At 41.4% G+C, this 14,969-nt stretch overlaps 1 protein-coding gene across 1 annotated transcript in view; it reads left to right on the plus strand.

The window, feature by feature from the left end:
* Positions 1-14,969, plus strand: part of ccdc170 (coiled-coil domain containing 170) — a 104,909-nt gene that overhangs the window by 2,680 nt on the left and 87,260 nt on the right. Inside the window, exons 3-5 of the mRNA XM_043696503.1 lie at positions 4,801-4,877; positions 13,558-13,585; positions 14,610-14,738. Of these exons, the coding sequence (XP_043552438.1) occupies positions 4,801-4,877; positions 13,558-13,585; positions 14,610-14,738 (234 nt within the window). The remainder of the gene's footprint in view (positions 1-4,800; positions 4,878-13,557; positions 13,586-14,609; positions 14,739-14,969) is intronic.

Here is a 14,969-nt window from a genome sequence, read left to right on the forward strand (position 1 = left end):
GCACTGCCTTCCTAACCTGCAATCTTCTTCCTGACCTCTCCGCCCCCACCCCATTCCGGCCTATCACCCTCACCTTGACCTCCTTCCTCCTATCGCATTTCCAACGCCCCTCCCCCAAGTCCCTCCTCCCTACCTTTTATCTTAGCCTGCTGGACACACTTTCCTCATTCCTGAAGAAGGGCTTATGCCCGAAACGCCGATTCTCCTGTTCCTTGGATGCTGCCTGACCTGCTGCGCTTTTCCAGCAACACATTTTCAGCTTTGTTCTGACCATCAGCCATTGCCATGTATTGGAAGGATTTTCAGGGTGACATTTGATTTAATCCTTGACCATGAAATGTAGGATGTCACTGTTGGCCGGAATTTGTGGCTCAGAGGCAAGGATGCTGCTAGTGAACGACAAGACTTCTATAAGAATAATGGGCCCTTACTCCAATTGGCACGATTTAATAGGTGGTGCCCTTTAAGGGATCTCTACCGTAGTGTCAATGTTGAACTATTATTAGCAAGTTTGGAGAAGATTTGTAGCTCAGGTTAAGGTTTTGGATGTAAGTTTGCTCGCTGAGCTGGAAGGTTTGTTTTCAGATGTTTTGTCATCATACCAGGTAACATCGGTGAGCCTCCGGTGAAGCACTGGTGGCATGGCCCGCTTTCTTATTTGCATTTAGGTTCCCTTGGGTTGGTGATGCCATTTCCTGTGGTGTTGTCATTTCCTGTTCTTTTTCTTAGAGGGTAATAGATGGGATCCAAATCGATGTGTTTGTTGATAGAGTTCCAGTTGGAATGCCATGCGAAGTCTCACACGTGTCTCTGTTTGGCTTGTCCTAGAATGGAGTGTTGACCCTTGCAAGAACTGTAACAAACACTACATCAGACAAACAGGCAGAAAACTAGCCACCAGGATACATGAACATCAACTAGCCACAAAAAGACATGACCCACTATCACTAGTATCCTTACATACAGTTGCAGAAGGACACCACTTTGTCCATCCTAGGACAAACCAAACAGAGTCACGCAGGAGAATTCCTAGAAGCATAGCATTCCAATTGGAACTCTCTCAACAAACACATCGATTTGGATCCCATCTATCACCCTCTTTGAAAGAGACCAAGAAATGACATCACCACCCTAGGAAATTACATCACCCACCCAAGGAAACCTAAACACATAAATAGAAAGTGGGCCATAACACCAGTACTTCACTGGAGACTCACTGATGATGTTACCTAATATGGTGACGAAATGTCTGAAAACGAACCTTCCAGCTCAGCGAGCAAACCTGCATCCATTTGCACTATTATTTAATCTCAATCATTTATGCATTCAGAATGTCAGTGTTAGAAATGCAGGGTCAGCCAGAACAATTCTAGAGCTGACTAAGAGAAAATGATATTCGCTGGATTCTATAGAGTTATGTCATAATATCTCTGAACAAAGTTGATGTAAAAATAAGAGCTGGATTCTCCCGAGTAGCCATCACAAGGTCCGGGCAGCAGACTGCAGAGGAGGGTCATCATTCCTGATTGTCTGCCCCTCTTCCTTCGTTCTTACATTTAAAATAAAACGTAAGGTCAAGAAATATTTCAAGTCTAGGGCTATTGCTGTGAAAATTATTAAGCTAGCTATGGAAATATAGCTGAGAAGTGAAAAAGTTTGTTGAGGCAAAAGGAGGGCATTTAGAAAGGAAGTGAAAGAAAAGAGGAATTTTTTTGTTTACTAATGGGACATGGTCATTTCTGTCTGGACCAACATTTATTGACCATTTCTAGTTGCTCTTGTGAAGCTGTTAACTAGCATCAGATCATATCTCCCGGAAGGAAAGGAAGAAAAAGATTACAAAACAATTTATTGAAACTATTGCTATTCATACTCAAAGCTGTGTGAATTTAAAGTAAAAACATATTACTGTAAACAATTACAAACAATTTAGCAGGTTCAAAAATGTATCCTTAGAAAATGAGGCACAGATCAAGCATATGCAGTTCATTCATTAAATTACAGATTGGATTGTTGTTTGTCTTTCTCTACATTATGAACCTGTACTAAACCATATGTGTACATCTTTCATGTATAATGTCACTGTGCTTTTTATATTTTCTTTAAAAGCAATTTTTAAAAAATTCCCATTTTAAACAAATATTTGACAGATTGATCTTACATTAAGATTTCCAGTACCAGTTCCCATGGATCTTCAATAGTTACCACTGAAACAATGACAATCCATGTCTGCTGGCTTGTCAAAACCTCTTGCCATTCCAGAACCCTCGAGATCCATATTGCCACCCATTCTATTACTGCTTTGGCCCATCAGTCCATTCCAGGTTCCATGTGGTCAACATTTGATGTCATTCCCAGAACTCGTGTCCATTCTGTCCATTCTCCGATTAGTTCGATCCATGCCTGTGCCCATTCAATCCATTCCAGGTCTCATGCCATCCATGTTATCCATAACAATGCCTCCACCCATTTTATTTGTTGCTCCCATTCCAATACCTATGGTGGGCAAAACATTTTAACAAGGCAAAAAATGGCATTTGTGCTCAAATTGTATCAGGGCAGATGCAGAAACAGGTGTCCCTCTTAAATGGCTTTTTAAACATCGCATCAAAGGTCCCTACATATCCACTTCAGTCATCTGCATAATTAGTATAAAGGACAATACATTATTTACGTTGATTCAAGTCTCTCATTCTTTCTTGTAGCTTTATTCAATGTAGCATTATACTCTAACACTAGGGGGAAGACAGCATTTCACTGTGCATGTAATTCAGAGGCTGAGGCTCTGGAGACGGGTTCAGATCCCACATAGCAGAAAGTGAAAGTTAAATTCTAGTCCCAAATCTGGAATGGAAAGCTTGTCTCAGTGATGGTGCTCTGAAATTACCATCTATTTTCATAAAACCCCATCTGGTTCACTAATGACCTTTAAGAATTGCTCAATCTGACCTACAGAACCATGGTAACATAGTTGATGTTCAACTGCAACCCACTTAGAGTCATAGATTGCGTGCAGAGTAGATAGAGGCCATTCAGCCCATTAAGTCAGCACCAATACCCCTATCCTCATAATCCTGTGTTTCCAATGCTAACCCGTAAATATTATGGCCAATTTAGCATATCTAATCTACATAACCGGCACATCATTAGACTCTGGAATGAAACTGGAGCAGACACGGGGAGGACATGCAAACTCCACACATGCAGTCACCCAAAGCTGGAGTCAAACCTGGATTGCTCTCGCTGTGAGGCAGCAGCGCTAACCACTGAGCCACTGTGCTACCCACATTGTCCTTCATTCAATGCCAATAAGGAATGGGCAAGAAATATCAATGATGCCCATGTCTCATGAAAGAATAGAAACACCAGCTCACTTTCCATTCCTTTGGTGTTGCATAAATGCAGTTTGACAGCAAAGGTGCATTTTTTAGTGCCATTTTTAAAGTGTATTCTGGAATATTTGATATTTGCAACACATTTATTTCCTCCACTTGTAAAACAAATCTACATGGGGAACAGTTTTCAGGTGAACAAATCTTGGCTTGAAGGCAGGACGAATGTTTATGCTTCATCTAGCTCATTGAATTTTCAGATGAGCTGTCATCTTTGGAACATTAACTAATTTACTGAGCTGTAACATCGAAGTACATTAACTCTTTAAGTGTGTGCAGTTGTGTGAGGAGCTATTAAACTTGTCTGCTCAGTTTGTAAAGAGGAGTCTTATCACTGAACTGGTGAGAGAAATAATGTACCTTGCAAAATAAATTTTGAGTAGTGACACTATGTAGAGGAGATTAAATGTACAAGGTAACTGTACCTTGATAAAGTGCAAACTACTTAATTAATGTTTGTGTCTACCTTCAGGCTAGGATATCATTATAAGCATTTATTTTAATTTCAATACAAATGAAAGCTATTCCGGTGTTAGTATGAGTCAGGAATGCACCAAACCCTTTCCTTAACAAGTGTCCATTCCCCACATATTGTTTGGTGGAACAGCTACTGTTGCCTATTAATCAATCTTAGTTCACTTTTCTGATCATAATTGGTTTGATTCAAGCATCATGACTGACGTAGTCTAGGGTTACCGCTGCATTTTGTGGTCATGATATATAGAATCATCCAGCATGGAAACAGACCCTTCGGTCCAACTAGTCCATGCTGACCAAGTTTCTCAAACTACACTAGTCCCACTTGCCTGCGTTGGGCCTGTATCCCTCCATTTCCTATTCATGTACTTGATCAAATAACTTATAAATGTTGTAACTGTACCTGCATCTACCACTTTGTCTGGCAGTTCATTCCATATGCAAACCACCCTCTGTGTGGAAAAAGTTGCCCCTCCGGCCCCTTTTAAATCTTTCTCCACTCGCCATAAAAATATGCCCACTAATTTTGAACTATAATGGGGAAGAGACCTTTGCTATTCACCTTATCTATAGCCCTCATGATTTTATAAACCAATACAAGGTCATCTTTCAACCTCTACAAATCCAGTGAAAAACATCCAAGCCTATCCAGCCTCTCCCTATAATTCCCAACCATTCAGTCTCAATGACATCCTCACAAATCTTTTCTGCACCCTCTTCAATTTAATAATATCCTTCCTATAGCAGGACAACCAGAATACTGTTCACAGTACTCCAAAGGTGACCTCACCAACATCCGCATGACGCCCCAGCTCTGATATTTAATGGTCTGAGCAATGAAGGCAAACGTGCCAAACATTTACAGAAGTTGCTTATTGAATTGTGAAAGGAGAACCTATCCAACTTTATAACTGCTAGATTAATTTTTCAGCTCCAAGAGCAACTTAATGCAATGAAGCGCCAACTGACCGAGAAAGATGAATTAATTGCCACACTCGCTGGTGGAAGGTAAGAGTTCAGTACTGAAGTATATTTAGGATCTGTGTATTTGCTTCTGCTTAACTGTGTGTGTAAACTAAGACAACATGTAGTTGAACAAAAGGAAGCAGCAATGACCAGATGCATAATACATACAGGAAACCTTCCAAGACCCATCTGAGTAGTATTACCTAACCAAATTTCACACTGAGTAATAAGGAAACATTAGAGCAGATGGCTAAAAGTACAGAGCTTTAACTGAGTATGTTGAAGAAAGAATGCAAGGTAGAGAGGCAGTGAAGTTCAGGGGGAGGATTCCAGAATTTATGACCTTTTCAGCTGAGGGCATAGCTGTCAATGATGGAGCAATTACAACTAGTGATCCTCAAGAATCCAGAACTGGGGAAGCATGGATATCTGAGGATTGAGAGTCAGAGAGTCATTCAGCACAGAAACAAATCCATCGGTCCAACCAGTCCATGCCAACCCGAATTCCAAATGAAACTAGCCCCACCTCCCTGTGTTTGACCCATATCCCTCCAAATATTTGTTATTCATTTATTTATCTAACTGTCTTTTAAATGGTCTAACTGTACCTGAATTCACCACTTCCTCTGGAGGTTCCTTCCACACATGAACCACTCTGTATAAAAGAAAAAAAAATTGCCCCTTGTGTATTTTTAAAATCTTTCTCCTATGACCTTAAAAATATGTCCCCTAGTCTTGAAATCCCCCACCCTTGGGAAAAGACATCTGCCAATCACCTTGTCTATACCCTCATGATTTTATAAACCTCTATAAGGTCACAAACCAACCTCCTTTGCTCCAGTGGAAAAAGGTCCCAGGCTGCCCTTATCACTCAAACCCTCCATTCTCGGCAACATCCTGGTTAATCTCTTCTGAATCCTCTCCAGCTTAACGATGTCCTTCCTGTAACAGGGAGACCAGATTGGACGCAGTATTCCAGAAGAGGCCTTGTCAACATCCTGTACAATCTCAACATAATGTCACAACTCCTACGCTATAAGTCGGAAAGAAATTGCACAGATAGGGAGGAGCGGGGCTATGGAGAAATTCAAAATTGAGGATAGAATTCCAAAATCATGGTGGTTCTTACCAGCAGTCAAGAATAGAGCAGTGCTGGAAAAGCACAGCAGGTCAGGCAGCTTCCGAGGAGCAGGAGAATCGACGTTTCAGGCAAAAGCCCTTCATCAGGAAGGTGATTCTGACGAAGGGCTTTTGCCCGAAACGTCAATCTTCCTGCCACTCGGATGCTGCCTGACCTGCTGTGCTTTTCCAGCACCACTCTGATCTTGACTCTAATCTCCAGCATCTGCAGTACCCACTTCTGCCCTGTTTCTTACTAGCAACAAATGCAGGTCAGTGAACACAGGAACAAAGAATTGGACGTCCTGTCAATCCAGATATAGCAGCTGTTTTAGTTAGAGTGGTGATATGTAGATAAGAAATGGGAGGGCAGCCAATGATGGATCCCTGGGTGGGGTGGGAGACGGGGTTGGTGGTGGGGTGGGTAAGAGAAGCCATGACAGTAGTTTTCTGACCACAATTGGATCGATAGGGGTGGATTTAAATGAGTGCCATCCACCAGCTGGGTGACAGTGGAGAGGCATTGAACCAGGATGGTGTGGCTAACTGTGTCACTAAGTAGAGACAGATCGAGGTCAAGGACGGATAGTTTGCCCTCATTGCTGTCTCATAAGATGTCAGTAGTGCGTTTAATAAGTATCATTATGGTGTTGTGGTAAGGACAATGACCTGATCAGTGGAAATCAAACATTTGGAATTCCAGGAAAGATGGATTTGGGAGGCAGTAGCAAGTTCTGCAACTTTAGAGAGGAAAAGAATGTTCGGAGACTGGATGTAAACTAGAGAAAAATGTGAGTTTAGAGGGAGAGCAGGAGGAAGTCTCGGAGTAAGATTTTCTTAATGAGATAGCAGAAAAGAGGGAGGAGCAGCCAAGGATGGTCTCAATCTTAATGACACAAAAATCCGTGAGTTCCTGTACCTGTTGGTGAAGGTGAAGATGGAGGAGACAGCGATGAGGGTTTAAGAAGACAGTTTCCAGAAAAGGATATAATATGAGATTATTGATCCTGGATGATCTGGAACATTTCAGTAGAAAAGATTTGTGTTGATAGCGGGTCTTTCATTGCCTCAGTAGTTCCAAATCACCTTACAGTTTGGAAGTGTTTTTGCAGCATAGTCAGTGTTGTGATGTAGGGAATGCAGCAAATTTGCACACAGCAAAGTCCTGGAAATGCCATTGTGATAATGACAAGAGATTCTCTTTTAGTGATGACCAAAACATGGTGGAGAAGTCTCCTGATTCCTTTAGAATAATGCCACGGGATCCTCTACATCCAGCTGAGAGTGTGGATGGGGCATCCTCAGCATGTCCTGTTGGATGTTTATGCTGTCCCTCCATTTCTTGGATCATAGAGCTCTGTGTTGACTGGATGTGTGGTTTGACCTGATCATGTTCTAGCTGTAGCCCTGTTCGTGCTAGGGCAATGCTTTGCTATTGGCAATCTAAGCCTAAATGGTCCAGAGTTAGGCAGGAGTATGAATGCCACTAAAGGAAATAGTTTGTAATCCCATATTGGCAAGCACAGCTCTACCAAGTGGCTTGACTTGGGGATTGTTTATGTTTAAGGCATTTTGTTGACCAAGGAAGATTTTGTATCTGGGGGCGGCATGGTGGCTCAGTGGGCCCCAGGTTCAGTTCCACCCTCAAGCGACTGTCTTTGTGGAGTTTTTACATCCTCCCCATGTCTGCATGGGTTTCCTTTGGGTGCTCTGGTTCCCCCCCACAGTGCAAGCATGTGCAAGTTAGGTGGATTGACCGTGCTAAATGGTCCATAGTATCCAGGAATGTATTGATTTAATGGATTAGCCATGGAAAATGCAAGGCTACAGGGTTAGGGTAAGAGGGTGGTCTGAGTGGACTCGGTGGAGGGTCTGTGTGGACTCGGTGGGCCGAATGGCATGCTTCCACACACTAAGGATTCTATGTAACACTAGTCATAGTAAAGGTGACCATGACAACTGTAAACAATTGCTGTAAAAGATGATATGGCACATTAATGCCCTTTAGGGAAGGAAATGTACCATCTTTTACCAGATTCTGGATTAGTGGTGCTAGAAAAGCACAGCAGTTCAGGCAGCATCCGAGGAGCCTACCATCTTTTACCAGGTCTGACCTGGCCTATATGTGACTCCAGACCCACAGAAATGTGTATGACTCTTAACTGCCTTCTGAAATGACCCAGCAAGCCACTCAGTTCAATGGCTGTTTGGGAAGAGCAATAATTACATGCCTTGCCTACAACACCCACATCCTGTGAAAGAATTGAAAATAACGTCTGAATTTATTTTATATCAAATTCAACAAAACATAGTTGGTTTGACTCCCCTACAGATTCAGAAAGATTCACAAATGTACTTTGCAGGCACAGTCCCAGAATTGGAGTGAGGGCATTCATAACATCACAATAGAAGAGTAAGCTTGTTTCAAAGACGTACACGAGGATAAGGAGCTTCTGTCTTTATAGTTCCATATTTCACAGTGCTTTGCAGTGTATGAAGTGGAGCTGTAGCAATGCAAGATGCTGTTGTTATAGTTCCTATTGAAAAGGACTCCTGTTGCTATGTAAGTAAACAGCAACAAACTGCACAAAGACCCACAAACCGCACCTGAAATGAATGTCCAGTTGATCTGTTTTGGGTGGCAAATATTGAAGGTGAACACCCTTCTCTTATTGAATTCATGTCATTGGATCTTTTGCATCTACCTGAGTTTAACATAATATCTGAAATATAGCAATAGTGTTAGGATTACTGCTTATTATCCTTCATATTACTGAAGTGCGCATGTGTCTCTGGAATGGAGCTTGAACCTAAAACCATTTGACTGAACAGCAGGAAGGATTCAAGCTTATACTTTACGCAGTGGAGTTGATGTTATAAACTGAATACTTCATGGTGATGTGTGTAGTTTTAATCTGCTCATTAGGTTGGTCACTGAGCATCTGATTAAGTATTTTCATACAGGTTCATAATTCCTTGAAAGTGGACTAGCAGGTAGAGAAGGTAGTAAAGAAGGCATTTGGTATGCTTGCCTTTATTGGTCAGTGCATTAAGGACAGGAATTGGGAGACATGTTGCGGCTGTCCAGGTCACTATTGGAATACTGCGTTCAGTTCTGGTCTTCCTGCTCTCGGAAAGGATTTGTTAAATTTGTAAGGGTTCAGAAAAGATTTGCAAGGATGTTTCCGGGATTGGAAGGTTTGAGCTATACGGAGAGGCTGAATAGGCTGGGACTGTTTTCCATGGAGCATTGAAGGCTGAGGGGTGACCTTATAGAAGATTATAAAATCATGAGGGGTGTGGATAGGGTGAATAGCCATAGTCTTTTCCCCAGGGTAGGGGAGTCCAAAACTAAGGGGCATAGGTTTAGGGTGAGAGGGGAAAGTGATCTAAGGGGCAACATTTTCATGCAGAGTGTGGTTCGTGTATGGAATGAGCTGCCAGAGGAAGTGGTGGAGGCTGGTACAATTTACAGCATTTAAAAGTCATCTGGATGGATATGTGAATTGGAAGGGTTTAATGCGATATGGGCCAAATGCTGGCAAATAGGACTAGATTAACTTAGAATATCTGGTCAACATGGATGGACCAATGTGTCTGTTTCCATGCTGTACAGCCTATGACTCTATATACATTTATATATAAAATATATTGTAAATATTTTTATGCAGTGGACATTGTGTGACACCACACTTCAAAACGCTGTAGCAAATCTTGGAAATTATGTATTGAGCCTATATGCTAGTATATACCAGTACAGGTATTGTGTAACATTTCATATCCACAGGGATGATGATCCAGATTAATACTTAGTGTAAGTAAACAAAAGGCACATGTTTATAGTTATACTTTTTTTGCGACATAAGGTCTGCATGGTTGCATTTGATATCATTGTTTCCACTCCAACAACTCCCCAAATCCCCTAATAGAAGGCATTCACCTTTATTGCTGAATAGCCATTCTTTTGACAGTCTGATCTGATGGCTATAATGCATCTTGTATGTGCATTTCTTGGAAGGTGTTCTGATTTGGTAGTCTGGCAGGACAAGGCCTATTGGTGGGAATGGGGATGGGGAAGGTGGTTATCCATCCATAACATCAAAACACAAGGAAGGTGACTGCATGGGAATGCCATTGTCTCATAAGTTTCCCATTCCTCATTTGGACATATATCATCCCTGCAAGATTTCTAGTTCAAAGTCAGGGAACTCTAATAGTATAACAAGAGCTTCTTTAAATATTGTTAAAGGAAGAGAAAGGCCAAAATAAGCATAGAGAATGGTGCTGGGGAAACAATATTGGGGAATCAAAAGATAGCAGAAGAATTGAATAAATGCTTTGCATCAATCTTCATTGGTAGAAAACACTAATGGCCTTCCAAAAATAGGAAATAGTCAAAAGACAAAAGGGGCAGAGAAAATAAATACAAATAACTATCACTAGAGAAAATGTACTGGGAAAACTAAAGACCTTGGATCTAATGAGATGCATCTTAGAATTATTTAAGGACGTACCAAAAACATAATTAATGTACTGGCAGTAATCTTCAAAGATTCGTTCAGTTCTGGAGAAGTCCCAGAGTGGGATCCTGGTTGAGGCCATCCTCATGCGTACCCAGATATAACAGGTGAGAAGAATAATTTATTATCTACCTCACCTTGGCAGTGTTAATGGTGCTGATCTGTGTCCTGAACAGAAAATAACCCATTATCGCCTGAAATTAACCTAATTAATATTATAGAGTCATAGAGATGTACAGCACGGAACAGAGCCTTCAGTCCAACTCATCCATGCTGACTGGATATCCTAAATAAATTTGGTCCCATTTGCCAGCATTTGGCCCATATCCCTCTCAATCCTTCCTATTAAGATACCCATCCAGATACCTTTTAAATGTTGTAGTTGTACCAGCCTCCATCACTTCCTCTAGCAGCTCATTCCAGACACACACCAGCCTCTCTGTGAAAAATTTGCTCCTTAGATCCCTCTTAAATCTTTCCCCTCTCACCTTAAATCTAATTTTGGACTTCCCTACCCTTGGGAAAAGATTTGCCAATTTACCATCACCATGACACTCAGGATTTTAATTAAATTAGATTCCCTACAGTGTGGAAACAGGCCCTTCAGCCCAACCAGTCCTCTGAAGAGTAACCCAACCAGACCCACTTCCCTCTGACTAATGCACCTAACACTATGGACAATTTAGCATGGCCAATTCACCTAACCTGCATATCTTTGGACTGTGGGAGAAAAGCAGAGCACCTGGAGGAAACCCACGCAGACACGGGGAGAATGTGCAAACCCCACACAGACAGTTGCCCAAGGCTGGAATCGAACCTGGGACCCTGATGCTATGAGGCAGCAGTGCTAACCACCGAGCCACCGTGCCACCCTAATTATAAACCTCTATCAGGTCACTCCTCAGCTTCCAACACTCCAGGGAAAATAGCCCTACTCTGTTCAACCTCTCCCCATAGCTCAAGCCCTCATCCTTGAAAATCTTTTCTGAACCCTTTCAAATTTCGCAACGTCCTTCCAATAGGAAGGAGACCAGAATTGCATGTAGTATTCCAATGTTGGAAATCGCTCCAGTTTTGTTTTTGAACATTGTGTCAAGATTAGGTGGGGAATGCTTGATTTCACAGGATCGTCATGTGCTTGAGCCTTTAGGATATAGAGGGGAGTGGCATGCCAGTTGACTTCCTAAATTGATCGTTGAATCTACTCTCCTTCATGATACGAGAGAATATGTGATACATTACCATGTTCCGGATCATATTTTTTGGCATTTACACTTGAGAAATCGAAACAACTGAATGCACTACAAGAATTAATTAACAGCGCTTGCATCTGTGGGGGAGATTGTAGCTTCATTGGCCAGGCACCCACCCCCTGGACAAGGAAGGAGGTAAAGTTCAAATTTTCTCTGCATTCAAGTCACACAAAGACGGAAGGATCACAAACCAGTACTCGTTGCCAGCAGCAAGAGTCCACCTAGTTCATATATTAGAGTTGGTCAAAAAGAAGACAAACACAAGATTTTGCTCACCTTTAAGGATTGTCTACTGTATACACTTATTTACCAAGTCATTGGATGGATTACAGAGCCTGGCATTTAAAAGAACAAAAAAACCCTCATTCTTGGGATGTGCTTAGGGCTGACACTTTATTGCTCATCCTTAAATTCCTTGGAGAGTGTGTTGGTGAGCCTTCCAGAAATGACCTGCTTCTAGATTTTACAAAGGTCATTGTCCCACCACAGTGCTCTTGGATCATAAAATCCCTACAGTGTGGAAGCAGGCTTTTTGGCCTATCGAGTCTGCACTGACCCTTTGAAGAACATCCCACCCAGACCCACCGCCTAACCTATCCCTGTAACCCTGCATTTCCCATGGTTAACCGACCTAACCTACACACCCTTGGACCCAATGGGCAATTTAGCTCGGCCAATCAATCCAGCCTGTGCATCTTTGTCCTTTTCCAAAATGTTAGAGAGGAGGTATGCACAAAGTTGCAAAGGCTCACTCTGGCATCTAATCCTTTGGAGAAGAGGGGTTCATTTTGTACACCTTTGAGGCAGCATAGTATAGATGTAGATATTGGGTTACAAAATGGAACTTTAAATCATGAGGGATATGGCTGTGCCTGCAGAAGAGGTCAGCTGCATAAACCCTGAGAATGACAGGAGTAAAAACAAACTTTGTTTTTTTAAGGGTCCAAGGGCCAAAGAGAGGAACTGTCAAAATGGTCTATTAACTTTGATTTTATGCAACTGGTTTCCCTTCCCTTGGTTAGTCCCTGGGCCATAACAAAGTCTGTGTGCTATGCTTCAGTTTTTGTTAGTATCTTCAAGATTTCTGATGTGACGATACTGTAACTTTGTTTTGTCCTGGTTTGTTTTAAGAGAGAAATTCGAATAAAGGGTGATGAGCTGAGTGAACAGCTTGGGAGGGTTGAGCTTTTTTTAAAACTAACCCTGAATAGGTATGGCTAGCTCTCACACATTATGATATTTGGGTAGCAGCAGGAGCTGCTGGAGTCTCAACAGAGTTGGAAATTTCAGTGAATATCTCCTGGCAATTACTCTCTCTGAATTTTATCTTGATGTTTTTTTTTCCGCCTGGATTGGAGAACTGTATGTGAGAATATGTGTCTGAATTTGCTTTTTTTGCCAAGGGGTATGTTTATGGAATGTTACTATATTGAAACAGTTGATTAGTAATAGTTACAGCATCTATTATTCTGTTAAGTTTTCCAATGGAGATACTAAAATTCCTCTTTCTTTGGTTGTATTTTAACTATAGTGTTTAAATAAATTGTGTTTTGCTAACATCAAGTAGTTTGACCGGTCGCATTGCATCAGGAGCAGTCACTTTACATTTGCCTTTAATATAAGGAAAAGTTAGGGTTAAGGCTTCCTTCTTAAAATGTTTTGAGGTGGTCTGGTCTGGTCTATAACACTTAACTTCTCTGACTAATATACTTGTTCATTTTGTTTTTTTTAAATCATGGTATTGTACTACATCTGTAATGTTGGCATTATTCTAATATTTTGGCTCTGTACCAACAATTTCTTGTGCTTTTTCTCTTCCTCTCGTTCCAGGTGTCGGAGCAGATTGGAAGCTCAGAAGGTATATGATTTGGTTGAAAGTTGCAAATGGTGATATTAGCAATTTGGTTTTCCCAATATTTCAGTCGAGCTATCAACCCCTTCAAAAAACCAAGTTAACATTTGATTATCTAAACAACAGTGGAATATTGTAGGGACATCTAAAAACTCATTTGATTGCCGATGTCGAAAATGGTAATCGTTAGGGTAACTTACACTATTGCTACATGTTTGCCTTTTTTTGGCAGTTGATTTCTGTGGAATTACACAGATTTTAGAGTGCAGAGTTCCATCTAACTGAACAAATGGACTCTGTGTCTCTCACAGACTGGGAAAACCAAATTTTAAAGATCAAAAATCCAGATCTCAGGGGCTGGGTTAAATTATCTCCCTCAACTCCTTCTGACTTTAGCAATGATGAAATGCTGTTGTTGTATGTAGTGATGGTTGTTCTTCACTGAGAAGTACAGTGGAACTTCTAATTCTGTCTCATTTTCATTTCCACAGCAGCAGGGAAAGGAAAATTCACAGTATTTTGACTCACCCATAAATTCATATTTGCATGCACTGCTGATTATTGTTCACTTCCAACAGCTAGTTGTCTTACACCTCTGAAAGCCCACATATTTTCAGCTGTATAATTTTTGACACCATTTCAAACAACATGGTTTATTAGCCGCCTCAAACTGCATACAAAGGTACTTACAGCAGAGGAAGAGATCTCATGGCTATGGCAAGCTAGCCAATACAATAAGTACACTTGCATTTTTCCAAACATTCTCATTGCACACCAAGGAACAGAGGCTGTTGAGGGAGTGCCATATTCTCTGCCTCACAGCAGAGCCCTGGAGATAACTGATAAGGCACAGTGTGACGTTAACTTTGGAACAGCTGTGAAGCAGAGCACTGCGAAGTTTGGAAATTCTAGAATCAAATCTATCTTGAAGCAGGAGTTTAGTTCATCAGTGAAACCGAATGTTCATCCACCTGTCTGTGTGATATGCAACAAGGAAAGTTTACCCATTGTGTTTTTATTGATCCTCCAGGGAATCTTTGACCCAATGGTGGAAAATCCAGTTTTACGTGACCAACTGAATCACTATCGGGTAGCTTCTGAAACAGCTCGCAGTGAACTGGCTGCACTGCAGGTCAAATATAAAGGCAGTCAGACTGAGGTAATCTGAAATACCGAGGAAGTGGCGAATAAGTTAAGACTAATTGCCTGATGGCTATTTCAGAATTTTCTTTTATTCAGATATCTTTGAGTGGATTTTCAACCTGTGTTAAGGAGGCTGTTGATCCACCCAACACAGACTTAACAGAAGCCTTTAATTACCAACCACAGGGTCTGGCTTTTGTACAGTCCTTGGGTATTTTCCTGCACTGTCCTCTCCTGAACCCGTTGT

The sequence above is a fragment of the Chiloscyllium plagiosum genome, chromosome 9 (assembly GCF_004010195.1).
Source record: "Chiloscyllium plagiosum isolate BGI_BamShark_2017 chromosome 9, ASM401019v2, whole genome shotgun sequence".
In the NCBI taxonomy this organism is placed as follows: Eukaryota; Metazoa; Chordata; class Chondrichthyes; order Orectolobiformes; family Hemiscylliidae; genus Chiloscyllium; species Chiloscyllium plagiosum.